Raw genomic sequence first — 15921 nt, 5'->3', positions numbered from 1 at the left:
TTTCTACTTCCCCTTATCTTTGAGCCTCACCCAGTTTTTTTAGGGAGCTGTAGCGACTGAGTTCAGGTTTCATGGCCACTTCGTAGGATGGCGGCAGCTGTGCCAAGTTATGGAAGGAGTGGGAGAAAGACGGGTGGCTGCTGTTGTGTCTCATGCTCCCGCTGAGGATGCCACCCCCACTGATGCCGACCCCTCCGGTACCTTTACCGCTTCCTGAAATCATGGTGTGTCCCGATGACAGCTGGGAGGTGTTGTTCATACGGGGTCCACGCTCTGATGAAAGTGAGAAAGATATGGACAGGAGGAAGAAACAAAATAGTGAGTTAAGAGATTGGATGTGAATTAGAAAAACAGAATGGATGCAAGGAAAATAAAATAAAGAGGAGGGGAGAGTGCAAGAATAGTTAAACCCTGGAACTTTTATCATGTTACAAACACAAACTCCAACGTATTTTATTTGGTTTTACATGACAGAAACTCAAAGTAGTGTATAATTATGAATTAGAAGGGAAATCAACATTTTTAACATTTAACAATCTTAAGGCAGGGTTAGGTTATAAAATAATGCTATAATTTTAGTTTCACATGGTGTGCTGTTCAGTCAGCCATCCCAAAAAAAAAAGAAAAAGAGTATTGCATATCGGACAATCATTAAAGACATGCCCATCTATCTAAACTGACAAGTTAGTCCTTACTGAAAGAAAGCAAGTTCGCAAAAACCATGTAAGGGGCGCAGCAAATACTTGAATGAAGATGCTCAGGTCAGTTATGTACAAAATGGAGGCAAACGTTTTGCCTACATGCAACACTGCAAGGAGAAAAAACACCATCCACAACAAGAAACTTGATGGGAAGAAGGATAGATCTGCACACCGAGAAATACTTGGAAGACAACGGTTCTAAATGTTCAGCATTGCCTACAATGAAATGATTTAGGTCAAGGCATATTCGTATGTTATAATGGCCCTTTCAAAGTCCAGACCTAAATATGAGTATCTGTGGTAAGACTTGGAAATAAATGCTCACAAATACTCTCCATCTAGACTGACTGAGCTTGAACAATTTTACAAAGAATGGTCAAAAATGTTTTACATTTCAATCTCAAGACATGCAAAACTGGTACAGAAATGCCACAAAAGACTTGCAGTAATCACAGCAAAAGAGTAATCTACAATCCATTGACTCAGCAGGGATGAATAAAAATGCACACCACACATTTTGAAAAAAAAAATTTGAAAAACATTTTTTTTTCCTATTCACTATTACTACTTTGCGCTTGTATATCAGAAAATCCCAATTAAATTCATTAAAGTTTTTTGTTGTAACGGGATAAAATTAGACAATTCTCATGGGCTACGGACACTTTAACAAGGAACTGTAAGAGGTGATGAAGTGAAACAATATGTTTAAAGGGTAGAGAAAAAGAAAAAAGAAAGAAGGGAAGAAAAAAGGAAATATTTTTTTTAATGAAGAAAGGAAATGAAGAAAGGAAAGGGAAGGGAAGATTGAACAAAGGAAGAAACTACAAGCTGGGTAACTATCAGTGAACACAAGAAGTGTCTCTTAGCTCCATGGCGACCATCTATAAATACAGTTCTGTGCTGTTCATCTAAGGCTGCAACACCAACATATCAGCCACATATAAACACACAAAAAAGACTGATAGCTTCAGGAAGAAACTCAGTGCACATACAGTCACGATTATGGAAAGTGCAAAAGCAGCACATAGATCAGTACACACAGAAATGACTTGTCTTTGTAAGGCTAGCAAGATGGGGAGGAGGGGGGCACAGATGCCTGCTTTGCAACATGTATACTGATATCAGTTACATCATAAAGTATACATACACATTCATATGTGCTGCAAGCAGCAAAGAAACAGAACTGTAAATGAGCCAACATGTGGGTGCACTCAGCAGGGACCTCACATGTGGAGTCTCTATACATTCAAACTGGGACAAATGCTAAGATCTTCAATCAGAACCATGCTGTTTAGTCATAATCATCCGAAGAGGAATCAGAAATGTTAGATCTCTGAAAAGAGACAAAGAGAAACTCTACCTCTGGGAGTGAAAAGTGGTTAAAACTATAGAACAACACTTAACGGTTGCATAACTGTGGCCATTTACTGTTTCCTGTCTTCAACACAGACACTACCAGAGTTCATTCAGGGTGGGAACAGTTATGGGCTGCGATCTTGTTAAGATAACTGCAGGACATATACTGGTCATTGACCATTGACAGTAATGGGCTGTAATGGCCAATGATGTCTCTGTTAAGTGCCACCCAGGGAACACACGCCAAATCGACCTATGTAGTTGTTACACACACACACACACACACACACACACACAAACACACACACACACACACACACACAGTGGGGAAAAAGCAATGCTAGTCTGACATAGTTTCGTTTTAATGATGGAAGTGAACATGATGAAAGCTGTTAGGGAAATACAAGCAGAACGCATCAAGTACTGGACATAACACACTGTGTTTATTTACAAAGATCCAGCTTAGCTCTGACGGTGACCATGTGTGTTCAATGTGGAGAGAATCCTAATGGAAATGTTCTCAGATTTGTTCATTTTATGTGATATTTATCCCCTGTAGCTTCACTGAACTCAATATCCAAATCAACTGAAACATCAGAATCAACTTAACCACTTTAGGGTGTGAAAAAACAAAACGAGTGTGCAAGTTACCAGAACAATCTTTTCAGTAATCTGAAATGGGTTATGTTATTATTCAGTTTTATTTACAGTACAGACCATAAGTGTGGACACACCTTCTCATTCAAAGAGTTGTCTTTATTTTCAGGACTATGAATATTGTAGCTTCACACTGAAGGCATCAAAACTATGAATTAACACATGTGGAATTATATACTGAACACAGAAAAAAGTGTGAAACAACTGAAAATATGTCTTATATTCTAGGTTCTTCAAAGTAGCCACCTTTTGCTTTGATTACTGATCCACACACTCTTGGTATTCTGTTGATGAGCTTCAAGAGGTAGTCACCTGAAATGGTTTTCCAACAGTCTTGAAGGAGTTACCAGAGATGCTTAGCACTTGTTGGCCCTTTTGCCTTCACTCTGCGGTCCAGCTCACCCCAAACCATCTCGATTGGGTTCAGGTCCGGTGACTGTGGAGGCCAGGTCATCTGGCGCAGCACCCCATCACTCTCCTTCTTGGTCAAATAGCCCTTACACAGCCTGGAGGTGTGTTTGAGGTCATTGTCCTGTTGAAAAATAATTGATGGTCCAACTAAACGCAAACTGGATGGAATAGCATGCCGCTGCAAGATGCTGTGGTAGCCATGCTGGTTCAGTATGCCTTCAATTTTGAATAAATCCCCAACAGTGTCACCAGCAAAGCACCCCCACACCATCACACCTCCTCCTCCATGCTTCACGGTGGGAACCAGGCATGTAGAGTCCATCCGTTCACCTCTTCTGCGCTGCACAAAGACACAGTGGTTGGAACCAAAGATCTCAAACTTGGACTCATCAGACCAAAGCACAGATTTCCACTGGTCTAATGTCCATTCCTTGTGTTCTTTAGCCCAAATAAGTCTCTTCTGCTTGTTGCCTGTCCTCGGCAGTGGTTTCCTAGCAGCTATTTTACCATGAAGGCCTGATTCACACAGTCTCTTCTTAACAGTTGTTCTAGAGATGTGTCTGCTGCTAGAACTCTGTGTGGCATTGACCTGTTCTCTAATCTGAGCTGCTGTTTACCTGCGATTTCTGAGGATGTTGACTCGGATGAACTTATCGTCCGCAGCAGAGGTGACTCTTGGTCTTCCTTTCCTGAGGCGGTCCTCATGTGAGCCAGTTTCTTCGTAGCGCTTGATGGTTTTTGCGACTGCACTTGGGGACACTTAGTTTTCCCAATTCTTCAGACTAACTGACCTTCATTTCTTAAAGTAATGATGACCACTCGTTTTTCTTTACTTACCTGCTTTTTTCTTGCCATAATACTAATTCTAACAGTCTATTCAGTAGGACTATCAGCTGTGTACTGTATCCACCTCCTGCACAACACAACTGATGGTCCCAATCCCATTTATAAGGCTAGAAATCCCACTTATTAAACCTGACAGGGCACACCTGTGAACCATTTCAGGAGACTACCTCTTGAAGCTCATCAACAGAATGCCAAGAATGTGCGGAGCAGTAATCAAAGCAAAAGGTGGCTACTTTGAAGATCCTAGAATATAAGACATATTTTCAGTTGTTTCACACCTTTTTTGTTCAGTATATAATTCCACATGTGTTAATTCATAGTTTTGATGCCTTCAGTGTGAAGCTACAATATTCATAGTCATGAAAATAAAGAAAACTCTTGGAATGAGAAGTTGTGTCCAAACGTTTGGTCTGTACTGTATATAGCGCCAATTCACAACACCTGTCGTCTCAAGGCACTTTACAAAGTCAATTCAATCAAATCATACAGATTTCAAGTCAAGTACATACAATCCTATTAATCCTAACTATCAAACAGTGCAGTCGAATTCAGTTTATTATTCAGCTATCCCTCATACTGAGCATGCATGTAGCGACAGTGGAGAGGAAAACTCCCTTTTAACAGGCAGAAACCTCCAGTAGAACCACTCTCAGTGTCAATGTATATGTATAAGCTGGCTGGCACTAACCTGGCTTTTATTAACAGTCAACAAATTTTCAATATTGACGTCAAAGCTGTGGGAATGTAATTCCAGAAGCTCCATCTCAGCCTGCTTCATTCATCCTAAAACCAGTTTAAATGTCTATTTCAGATAATTTTCTAATTGGGACACCCATTTGTGTCCAAGTTTCAACCATCTGAACCAAAGTGTCTCTCTCTGATTAAAAATATTCAGCATATTCAAGAAGACCTCAGAATCCAAGCCTGCAATGAACAGCAAACTGCTGAAAAACCACTGCTACTGTCCACCGCAAAGCAAGTTTTACAACTCAATGGACTGAGAAGGTGCAGATCAAGACAAATGACACTGCTCAAGTATAAATAAATAAACTGTCTTTAGGGGAAAGGTTTTATGGTCTCAGCCAATAGGCCTCAATGACAAGTATTGTGGCCAAGAAAGAACAATGAACCAATTGTCAAACGTGGTGGTCGAACAACGCTATGGGCTTGTTAACAATGGTACTGGGGCATTGCACAAAGTGGGTGGAATAATGAAGATTTGTCAGTGCCAACTCGACACAATTGACACAGTTGGATATTTCCTCAGGACAGTAATACCAAACCCACATCAAAACCGAGATGGGAAAGTATACAGCAGGCTAACATTTAGCTTTTGGAATGGTCTTCCCAAGGTCCCAAGTTTGACATCGTTCAAAACTTATGGACTTTTCTTACAAGCTGTGTCAGTGCCTGTTCTTGTTTTAAAATGTCATTCAAGGTCATTGTCATAAGGTCATATCACCCTTAAAAATGAACCTAAAGGTAATATGATTTTCATGCACAGTATGAATGTATGTAAATGTCTATAGGAATGTAGTGTAAATTCCTTACATTTTTTAATAATTTTGCAAGGATGTGCAACTTGTGCATGGATTTCTAACTTCAGAGAAGAAAAGACACATTGTGCAGGCAGTCAATGCTGATGCTGTACTTGTGTCCAAAGGTCAGGACTCTCCAAATTATCTGCGGCCCATGTGAAAGTATTACATCGGTATACTTGGAGATTGGGAAAAAGTTCAGTTTGTGACTTTAAAAAAAAGCCAGTTAAAATGGAAAAACAAAAAACAAATCCATTAAAAAAGAAAAAACCCAAAGAGAATTGAGCACATGTAATGGAACATGGCCAAAACAGGGCAAATGATCCAATAAAGGTTTAAAAGCTCTGCAACCAACAATGCCCGGTCATTAAAGATCATTAAGGAGAGAAAATCAGGACAGTAAACATCTCTTAAAGATTTTTCTGTTTGACTCAGTTCTGTTATCCATTAGCCCAAATTAAAGCAAGGACAACGAATAACACAACAAAAATATATTTTTGAACTTTAAATTTAGATGTAATCTAAAAACATTAATACATTTTAGTTCTCTTTTTTGATGAAAGAGCATCCTCAGTTTAACATTCATATTCTAAGCTGGTTCTAATCACTGCATTTGCCTTCTTGTATAATTCATTCCAGAGGAAACGCATGTAGGTGTAGAGGCTCAGAATAACTCGCACTAAAACTTAAAAAGTTCAGTGGAAATCACACTGATCTCTATATCATCAGATCTCCATGGTAACCACATTCTGTAGAACCTTCATCAACATTACTTTACATTCAGGAGAAGTTCATTTCATTTCATAGATGTAACGTTCATCCACGATACATCACTAGCATTGCTTTTTGTGTTGTTGGTGCAAAGCCAGGGAAACATGGACTCGGGTTAGAGAGCCGATCTGCTCGCAGCGAGACCTCCTCTCATGTTCGGTGTCAGCTGTAAGCGCACTCGCATGTCACTGTGGCACAGAAATATAAAAAAAAAGAGGAACAAGCACATTTGGAAGCAGGCTTGTGGTGGTAGTGGGAGACGGGTGGTGGGCAGACAGACTTGCAGTAAAGCCAGGGCAGGGCAGACAACTAAACTCACGCTCTTATGAACAACGTGCCAATTTCAACACAGCTTCGACACAGAGAAGCTACAGACAGACACAGAGTTGAGACTGGCATGGCTGTTTTAAGAGTGCACTCCAGCAGGTGGTCACACTAACAAAGACAGACGAATAGGGTGGTCAGGAGGCCGTGGGTCCAGCCGGCAGCTCGTCACCGCCCGAGCTGAATTCGTGCTGCTAACCCCAAGGCTTACCGATGGTAGCAGAGTGTTTGGGGCTGGAAGCAGACCCCTGCTGGTTAAAAGGGTGGTGGAAGTTCCCAGCTGCAAAGAGAGCAGAGCCAACAAACTGAGGGACGACCACTTGAGAGACACAGAGAGCGTCTGTTGCGTAAGCATTTGTGTCAGTAAAGAGATAGAGAGAGACAGCAGTAGAAACAGCAGAGAGAGAAATGGACAGGAAGGAGAAAACAGTATTCCCCTCCAGGAATTATATTTCGGTCCATTAAATTTGTTTCAAAGTCAGAATTTTTCACTAAACTGAATTCAACTGCTAAATCAGCAGAATATAAATACAAAATGACTAATGAGCTTTGTGTAGCTTTTATAATATAAAGTATGCTAATTATCTGAAATAGTATTTTCTGCAGAACAATCCAAATCCTGGAGAGAATGAAAGAAAAACAGCAGACGAGAAAGAGAATAAAGAGCAAAGTAAAAAGAAAATCTTTCATTTGTTTTCATGACTGTGAGCTTCTATTCACCTGCACTGATACCCACCAGAACAGACATTTCACCGTCCCTCAAACCTTATGCAATTATAAAAGCTGTGCATTTCTTCAATAACTGTTTCAGCTTTAACTGTCGACAGTGTGTTAAAATACATGGTCAGCAGGTGAATCAAACAATTCAAATGATTTTCATGTTTTAAGCAAATAACTCTTTAACAGCTTGGAGACTTCAAAAGATTGGGGGAATTTAAGTATAGAGAAATGTGAAGCACAATCAAGTAACAGTTCAAATATAAATATGTCTCTGTGCAGTAGCAATCTTTTAGCTCATCAGATTTATTTTAAACTGCTAATCCTCTAGTCTTTAGGACGACAATTTAAAACTGCTGTATCAGAAATAATGATGGTTCTTTGGAAAGTCTGGGGAATGAAGTACATTCTACATGTATTAAAAGGGACATATTGCCCAGAATAAGATTTTATTGATAATTAAAAATATTGTATTAGCTCACTTGTTTTTGTTGTTTCGGTTCAAAGGCAAGTTGAATTTTCTACCTTTTTTTTTGTCAAACAGCAGCGTTTGACAGCATCTCAGGCCCAGCAAACGTTTTCCACCTCAAGTGCAATTATGTTACTGTTACTGGGTTTGAAGTGGGATTTGAAAACCAGAAGAACATCAGTGATAATTACCATCCCTATCACTCGGGACGCAGTGAGCAAGCCTGATTCGAAGGCTTGTATAACCTGAATGTGACACTGTCGCTTTATGTTTTCACCTCCACAAACATGCGAATATGTTCGGTTTGACTTTGTCACTTACTGCGGTTGTCTTTCATCTGCAGGATGGGGGTGTATAGGCTTTTGGAAGTGCGCCCGTCAGATGTGGTGGTGGTCAGCATGGCAGCGTTGTTCCTCTCTCCCTGCTGCACGGGGCTCGATTGGTGACGCAAAATGTCCACCAGGGATCTGATGCAGCACAGGAATGATGAGAAGATGAAAGCAGAGAAAGGTAAAGAGGGTATCATTGAAAATATGCATTGTTTTCTCTTTAAATGCATGTTTTTTCCTGCTTTTATAATGTCAATCTGTCAGTCATATGAGATATCACTGTGAAAATATATATGCATTGATTAATATTAATGGACTAAAATATGTTTAATGTACATTAATGTTACTCCAGTTTAGATTTTAAATAAAAACTAAATTCAAATGTAAGGAAATTGTCGGGTTGATTATTTCTTCTTTGTGTAGCTAGGGTGTGGACACTGTGGTGCCACATGCTAGGGGGGCCCACTTTGCACTTTGTCTAGCGTTTAATTTGTATATGGTACCAGAGCTCACTTTAGATAACATTGAAACTTTATTTCAGTGAACACCAGTCTGAAGTTGCCCTATGGAATAGGCCCCATCCAGAATTAGTCAAAACTGGCATCTTAGAGCAGACACCAACTGACCCCAGGGTGTAAACTCACAGGTGCTGCCAAGCAGTCGCCAATCAGGCATGTAATTGTCAGCTCCTGGGGTTCCAGAAGCTCAAAACTTAAGTTAATGACAGAAAAAGTTTTTAGGCATTGCCAGGCAAAATTTTGGAATGTTTTAATTGCAGCAACTCACATCCTCAACTCTGTTACTCAACCTAGAAATGTTTTTCTTTACAAATGACCAAATACCAACTTCCTTAATTTTGCGCCAAGTTTATATTCACAAGATCAGTCAGGAGCAGCATCCCGTCTGAAGATCCAGAAGGAGGGGCCCAGAAACCTGCACAAACTACCATGGGGAAAAATAAACCTTACAAACCCACTGTATAGACTAGGGTAACACATGGAACACAGCTGGAAGTCGGGTTTATGTTCATGTAAACAACAGCTTAATAAACTGAGTACATTTGTTTCCAAAGTCAGTTATAGCCATTTTCTCCTCACTGTTAACTTCCCTTTAGGGCAAACTTTAATTAAATGAAATGTGATAATAGTAAACAACAATTCCCTTTTGCATCGCCTTGGTAATTACTACCACAAATCACCCGTCTGCTTTAAATCTGGTGGGTGTTGGAGAACAAATTAAGTATAGAACAGGGTTGAAATTCTAATCGATCAGGTTTTTAATTTGCAAGAAAAAGAAACACCTTTAAGTTCTGTCTAAGTAATAATATACGTTCCTTTATCTAGGCTATATGAGACAGCTCTTCAAAATGATAAGACTGTCGGTCTCACCTGGGCATGTTGACATCTCTGTTGCGGGGTCGACGCGCCACCTTGCTGAAGGTGATCCTGACGCCCACAGCCACCACCAGCGTGAAGGAGATCACCCCTCCGATCACATAACCCGTACTGGTTGAAAAAAATGTGAAGTCAATAAGTGATTTGTTATGCTCTACATGCTAATGACCATTCATATTTCTTTATGTTTGGCTTTTATTAAGGCAGACATTCTGGTAATCTTTTAGAGTGGTGTGAGTTAATTAGTAGCTCTTTAGATTTCTGAAGGTCTTTCAAAGTCTTTCCTTGGACTACAATAATTTTTACATGATTTGGTCATGACTTTCTTAAGAGGAAGATTTCTTTTGTTGTTTTTTGATAAGAGCTGTTAGTTGAATACATAGCAAACAGTAGATGACCTACTGGAGGGTAATGTATCTCTCAGATCCTGCGTCAGGCTGGATTTTATTACTATTTTTAAAAACAAGGCATCTATCTGCAGAAGAGATTTCTCCAGGCCTAACATTCATTCACTTTCCTCATTTTCTTAAGCAAACAGTGCACAATATGATGTGAAGCCAAACTCTAAAGTAAAACTCTGAGAACATGTTGATGAAGACCACTTAATAAGTTAAAAAAAGATTGTGGCTTGTTAAGAGAAACATACTAAGATGGAAGTAGTGGTTTAAACATTTGCACAGAGATCTAAACTAATTAATAATTTGTCTTTTGATTTGCGTGATTCCAGCTGGTTGAAATATTCCACTCCCTGACCTGCTGCTCTGCTGCTGCAGCGTCTCAAAGTCAGGGTCGGGCTTGTTGCCAGTGGGAACGTGGACAGGAACCTGTGTGTCGGCCCATACTGGGGAATTGTAGTTGGTGCAGGAGTCCTGGTCCAACCGGCTCTTCCGGTGCTCGCAGCAGAACCGGTAATGGCAGGTACCACAGCAGTAGACGTACGTGTCCATGGTGCAGTTAAACGTATTGTCAAAGTGCCCCATGACGTCAAAGTAACCCCTGGGGAGCAAAGTTTAAAATACCAATCAAAACTTTCATCAATGCTAGAGAGCGACAGATTCCACTGAGCTTTGAAATCTGGAGTGTGATAAAGGAACAAGTTGAAAAAATCAACACTAGGACAGAATTCAAGATTGTAATTGACAGAAATCATAAAGAAGAAATTAACACAGAGAAACAGTTGGAAGGTTAGGTATGTTTTGGATCTGTGTTCTTGTATTTCTCTGTTTGCTCTGCTTCTGGCTGCCTCAATGTGGTTGCAGTGTGTGGCTTGCCAACGGACAACTGATTTAAAGCTGATTATGTGTTGCCTAGCAACAGCAAGACGCCTCTCAGTGCAGAACATGAGCTTCAGTGGGATCAAGATGAGAGCTGCAGGAGAATCATGATGTTCTTTGCCTTTATGGCATTCAGTGAGATGAACACATAAATGGGCAGAAATAAATTCAAGAGGAAGCTACAGTCACTGGAAAAACAGCCTCACTTCTGCAAATGGTCATACGTTGTAAACTCCCTAAACCAGAAGATCTGCATTCTTGATTTTAAAAAGTTTAAAAATTGGCTTTATGGAGAATTAATTAATGGCCCAACCCCACCTGCTGTTAGGGTATGTTGGCCAGCTGGCTGAAAGAAGTCTAGTACACTTCTCTATTGTTTACAAGACAGATAAATACATCTGTTTGAAAGTATTTCCATTTGTGAAAAACACAAACACTTGTGTTTTAGATGCTAAATCAACACCACCGATCTAGTTAACGGAAGTAACATTGTTTTAAAACTGCAGTTACCAAGTAACAAGAAGCATGTCTGTAAAGCAGCTGACTGCAGGCTAGGGGTAACAACTATCTCTAAGTTTAGCAGGTAATTGTTCTATGATTCTGCCTATTCTATGTATCAAAATCTGAATAACAAAACCCTGGTAGTATTAACATAACGGTATTAACCAATATGTTATTTTAAAAGCAGCAGCGATTGTTTTCTGTAAAATAAATTGGATCATGTTTTTCTTTTAATTATTTGTGTTAATACCAGTCAACTCATGTTTTCACTTAACAGTATACCATGAGATTTCCTTACTGGCCCATATGAGAGAAGTAAGGAAGACAGATCTGTCAGTATGTCTGACAGATCTGTCTTCTTGGTTTCATTCAGATTTAGGCACAATTGTCTTCCTACATATTTAATGAATTTCAGGAATTTGGTCTTTTACTATCACTATGACTGCATGATATCAACGAAGTAAACAGTGAAGATTTATTATAAGACACGACCATGTCTCGGCCCATCTAACTTATGTGATCTCTTTACTATCAACCTGACAGTTTCTACCGGATGTTCTAAAATCAAAAGTAAAATGTTATTAAGCTTTGCTGTGGTGGCCACAAATTTTGAAATAGCTTAGCTCTCAGAACATGGAATTATTATAATATTGTTATTCTGTATTTATTGTAGACCTTTTTAGTTTTTTATTTGTTTTATTCTATACTTATTTGTCTAAATTCTGACTATTCTGCTTTTTTAAAATATGGTAGGCAAATAAATTCAACACTGACAAAAAAAAAAAACATCACAAGACGTTTGTACCTGCAGACATCACCTTCCACCAGTGGGGGCGCCACCTGGGCCCCACTGAGTGGAGGCCTCAGTGGATTTTCCGTCACGTTCCGTGGAAACATCCTCTGTGGGAGGGGTTTCGGAGGGAGTTCAGCCACAGCTGCCGGATCATCATCGTCCTCCATCTCGGCCGCTTTTGGTGCCACTTTGGATCCTTCGGGGGGTTTTGGCTTGTAGCCGGTAAGGAGAAACAAGGTGCTACTTGTTTTACCAGCGGAGCCGTTACTGCCGAGCGTCCTGGCATCACCGTCGCCAGCCCGCCGCTCCACGGTAATCGTCAGGGTGAAAACAGGGAGGCAGGGGAAAAGCAGCAGGATGATGGAAAAGCAAATCATCCTTTTTGAAAGAGTGGGATTCATTGTTCTTGGACAAAGTTATTCAGCCGTGATTTAGAAAAGAAAATCAACTATCAGAGTCCAACTCCAAGATGGTGTCTTGCTAAATTATAAAAACCTTTGTGATGAAAACGTTTTAACTTCAGTTCTTAGTTCAGATGCACACTGTTCAAGTGTGGTTCAGCAGCTGTTTCATGACTGTGTTTGGCATTTTACTCGCTCATCTGAATGTAAACATTTCTCTGGATACAAATCCCTCCCAAAAGCAGCTTGTGTAAACATTGAGGTCTGTCCGAGATTTTAGGCCCTTCACAAACTGCCTGTAAAACAGTTTAATAAACCAGTCAACAAAAACTACACAATATGACTGTGTTGAATGGCACTGAGTTCTGAATAATTAGTTTAGGTCTGTCGACTGACAGAGTGGCATTTCTACCCCCTTGGCCAAAACTCAAAATGTTTCAAAGTGTCAGTATTTACACATTTACAGTAAACAAAAAAGAGGTTGAGGAAAACTGTAAACTCTTAACAGAATGACCAACAGGAATGCTGCTTCAAAGAGCACTGGTTGGCCCTTAAGAAACTGCTATGGAAACGGTGGATTGTAAACATTTAGCGGTGTATGTAAACTTCAAATCGCTCGAACTGATGCTGGATCTATTCTTCTGGATGTTTGGCACTTCTGTTGTCCGGTGTTTAAAAAAAATACTAATCAGACATGGAAAGCAAATAATTTTATTTCAGGCTCTGTGTCTGTAAACAACAGTGATGGCAGCTTCAGAGATCTCAGCTTTGTTTGGCGAACAAGCTGAAAGAAAATCTGTTTGAATTTGGCACGAGCTCCTTCAGTTTGTAGATCTTCTACATCACTCTATCAATTTCCATAATTAACTGTATTAAAAAACTTAGAAGAAGATAATCAGTAAAGGTATGTATGCTTAGACGTTTGGTCTAAACACTGAAATTTAAAAACTGTCAGCTATGATGTGTTGAATGAATTTACTGCAAATGAACAGCATTGAGCAGCATCAAGACTTTCAGGAAATTGTTCTTCCAGCAGCTACTGGAAGGAAAAGATCGGTCCATTAAACTGGAATGTCAATGCATTCAGAACGGAAGCTGGTGACGACTTACAGGAGCTGAAGACTTTATTTTAAAAAAAAAGTACGGGTCTATGTGCGTTCAATACCCTTGCGCGAGTGTCTCTGCTCTGAGTTTAGCTTGGCCCAACAGAAGAGAACAAAAGAGGGCTTAGGCCCGGTTCTAGCAGGGCAGCGAGGTTCTGCCCACAGAACAGACATGAAACAGTCTGGATTCATCCGTCAATGCAGAGGAACACGGGACGCAGACAGGAACTCGACGTGGTCACTGTCGCTGCCACGATTTGAAGCCGCAGGCAATTCCGAGAATCTAGAAAAACGCAGTTAGAAAAAATGCAAACTTATGAAGCTCCTCTTCCATGAAATTTGGGTTTTTTTCACAAACAGTTTCCTCATGGATTCCCTGAATGTGTGTGTGCACCACAACGAAGATCACTTTTTTAGAAAACAAAAATCTAAAAAGCTGTGAGGGGTTTTGCAAGTGTAAAAGTTATCTGTATGGCTGGTGTTCAGTATGGCTTTAGGTTATGCGCTTTTTTCTTCTTCGAAAGATAAAATTATTTTTCTTTCACGTAAAAACATGAGTACAGTGAAAGGTTTAAAATTGCATGTTTTTTTGAGGAGTAAAAAGAAGAATGCTCAAGAGCTCACTGGGACTTGATAAAGGGGGCTTTCATGTTGGTAATCAAGCTCAACATATGGAAGAAACAAGATGACAATGACTGAGAGGCCTCTCTAATGCAAGCAACTGGAAGAAGGAGATAGGCAAAGTGTCAACAGTGTTTCACAGCGCAGACTAAGAGGACAGTATATGTCTAAGCTTTTGAGATAACAGCAGCAGCTGAAGCGGTGATGATGATGGCGGGCGTGGATTTATCTGGTCAAACGTGGCTTGTGTTACCCGTCAGTCAAAACGCCGTTCCGATTTAAAATAAATTCTTCAGACGCCGTCAGAGAATTATCACTGCTCACCACATGCTTCCTCTATCAATCCACAAACTGTTTATAAAGCACTTTGAACCAATAATGCACTGATTATGGTCTTGGCAAGAGAAATCACGCGGTTTTAGTATTAAGAGCAGCAAACACTGAAAGATTAAGTAGTCAGAAGAAAAAAGGTTCTTAATATCATGGTGGACGTCGTAATAGAGGGAGGACTTAAAGGTTTATGTTGGTAAATAAATCAGGTGCTGAGGCTGGTTTAACTAAATATGATTATGTAGAGGAATATAGTTACATTAAATATATATTTTTTGCTTTTTCTTTTGACACAGTCAGTTTGGCATCTGCGTTTGGTCTTGTTGAAGAAGTAAAAGAAGAAGATAAAGAAAAAGGTCCGAAAGCTTCATCCAGGCCATGAAAAACGGAAAAAAAGAACAAAATTAAATTAAATGTATAACAGGAGTGTGAGATTTGAAAGAAGGAAGCTGGGAAAATTCTCCCACTGAGACAGTCGATCTGGTCTGTCACTCTAGTTCGGTCACAGGTCAACAGTTTTCACACTGCAAGACAAGAAAACATGCATCATGTTAGAAATGAAACAGTTAATGCTGCAAATTATGTTCAGAAATATCTCTGTTATATGTTTATTTCGAATAAATTGGCTGTAAAACCCGGGTCAGTATGTACTATGGTAATAGATATTCACACATCACAACAATCACTGAGATATTTGTGAAAAATCTGGTTTTAGCGACATAGTTCATATGAAATTCAGCAAAGACATTTGAAAATGTTTCACATCACCTAAATGTTTTTGTTGGATTAACAATGCAAAACTGTTAAAATGAATAGATGTGAAATATATTTAACCTTTAATTAAAGATGATCTATTAAAGAAAAATCATACCATCAAAAAAAAAATACATTTCCATCCTTAAACAAAAGATCTAACAAGCTAAAGACAAATGATGGCCAGCAACAGGCTGAAACTGGACTAAAGCAGCTACAATATGGGATCCCAAAAATCTGCACTGTGTAGAAATGTTCTTAAATCAACACAAAAACTGACAGATTCTAACAATGCTCATCATTTCCAGATCTATGTCTCTGTCTAACTAGTCAGCTCTGGTTTTGCTTGTTTTTCCATGGTGTGACCTGTCTCCTTTGTCAAACCCGTTTTATCAAAAGCACCAATGTGAACTTTTGGAAGGGCTATGAAAGTCATGGCATGTTTTTGTTTTATAGATTCAACTGATGAAATGACCAGGTTCAGCATAAAATATGCTGATATATATGCAATGAGAAACATGACAGCTGAAATGGCCCTTGGTCTCAGCAGTCCACCGTTAAACAGTAAGCAATGCTGCATAGAAAATGATACCACTACACAGCTGGAACACCATTATTAGAAGTTTAAATGA

The 15921-nt window shown here is 39.6% G+C and overlaps 1 protein-coding gene and 1 long non-coding RNA gene across 3 annotated transcripts in view; one reads left to right on the top strand and one right to left on the bottom strand.

Annotated features, from left to right (window-relative positions):
• Positions 1-14838, bottom strand: part of shisa7b (shisa family member 7) — a 30611-nt gene extending 15773 nt beyond the window's left edge. The window contains exons 1-6 of one of the 2 annotated variants that reach the window (XM_047383978.1): positions 12094-14838; positions 10267-10509; positions 9508-9624; positions 8112-8257; positions 6816-6884; positions 31-273 (exon numbers count right to left, since the gene is read on the bottom strand). In XM_047383978.1, coding sequence (XP_047239934.1) covers positions 31-273; positions 6816-6884; positions 8112-8257; positions 9508-9624; positions 10267-10509; positions 12094-12482 — 1207 coding nt within the window. In that variant the 5' untranslated portion in view covers positions 12483-14838. The remainder of the gene's footprint in view (positions 1-30; positions 274-6815; positions 6885-8111; positions 8258-9507; positions 9625-10266; positions 10510-12093) is intronic. The other variant, XM_047383979.1, reaches the window with a different exon arrangement.
• On the top strand, positions 12263-15175 carry LOC124879417. The gene is made up of 2 exons (XR_007041031.1): positions 12263-12393; positions 14833-15175. It is a non-coding gene; the product is annotated as an uncharacterized LOC124879417 (long non-coding RNA).
• Positions 15176-15921: the final 746 nt, after the last annotated feature.

The sequence above is a fragment of the Girardinichthys multiradiatus genome, chromosome 13, assembly GCF_021462225.1.
Source record: "Girardinichthys multiradiatus isolate DD_20200921_A chromosome 13, DD_fGirMul_XY1, whole genome shotgun sequence".
Taxonomy (NCBI): Eukaryota; Metazoa; Chordata; class Actinopteri; order Cyprinodontiformes; family Goodeidae; genus Girardinichthys; species Girardinichthys multiradiatus.
Note: the sequence above shows the minus strand (reverse complement) of the source record. Positions and strands in the feature narration are given on the sequence as shown.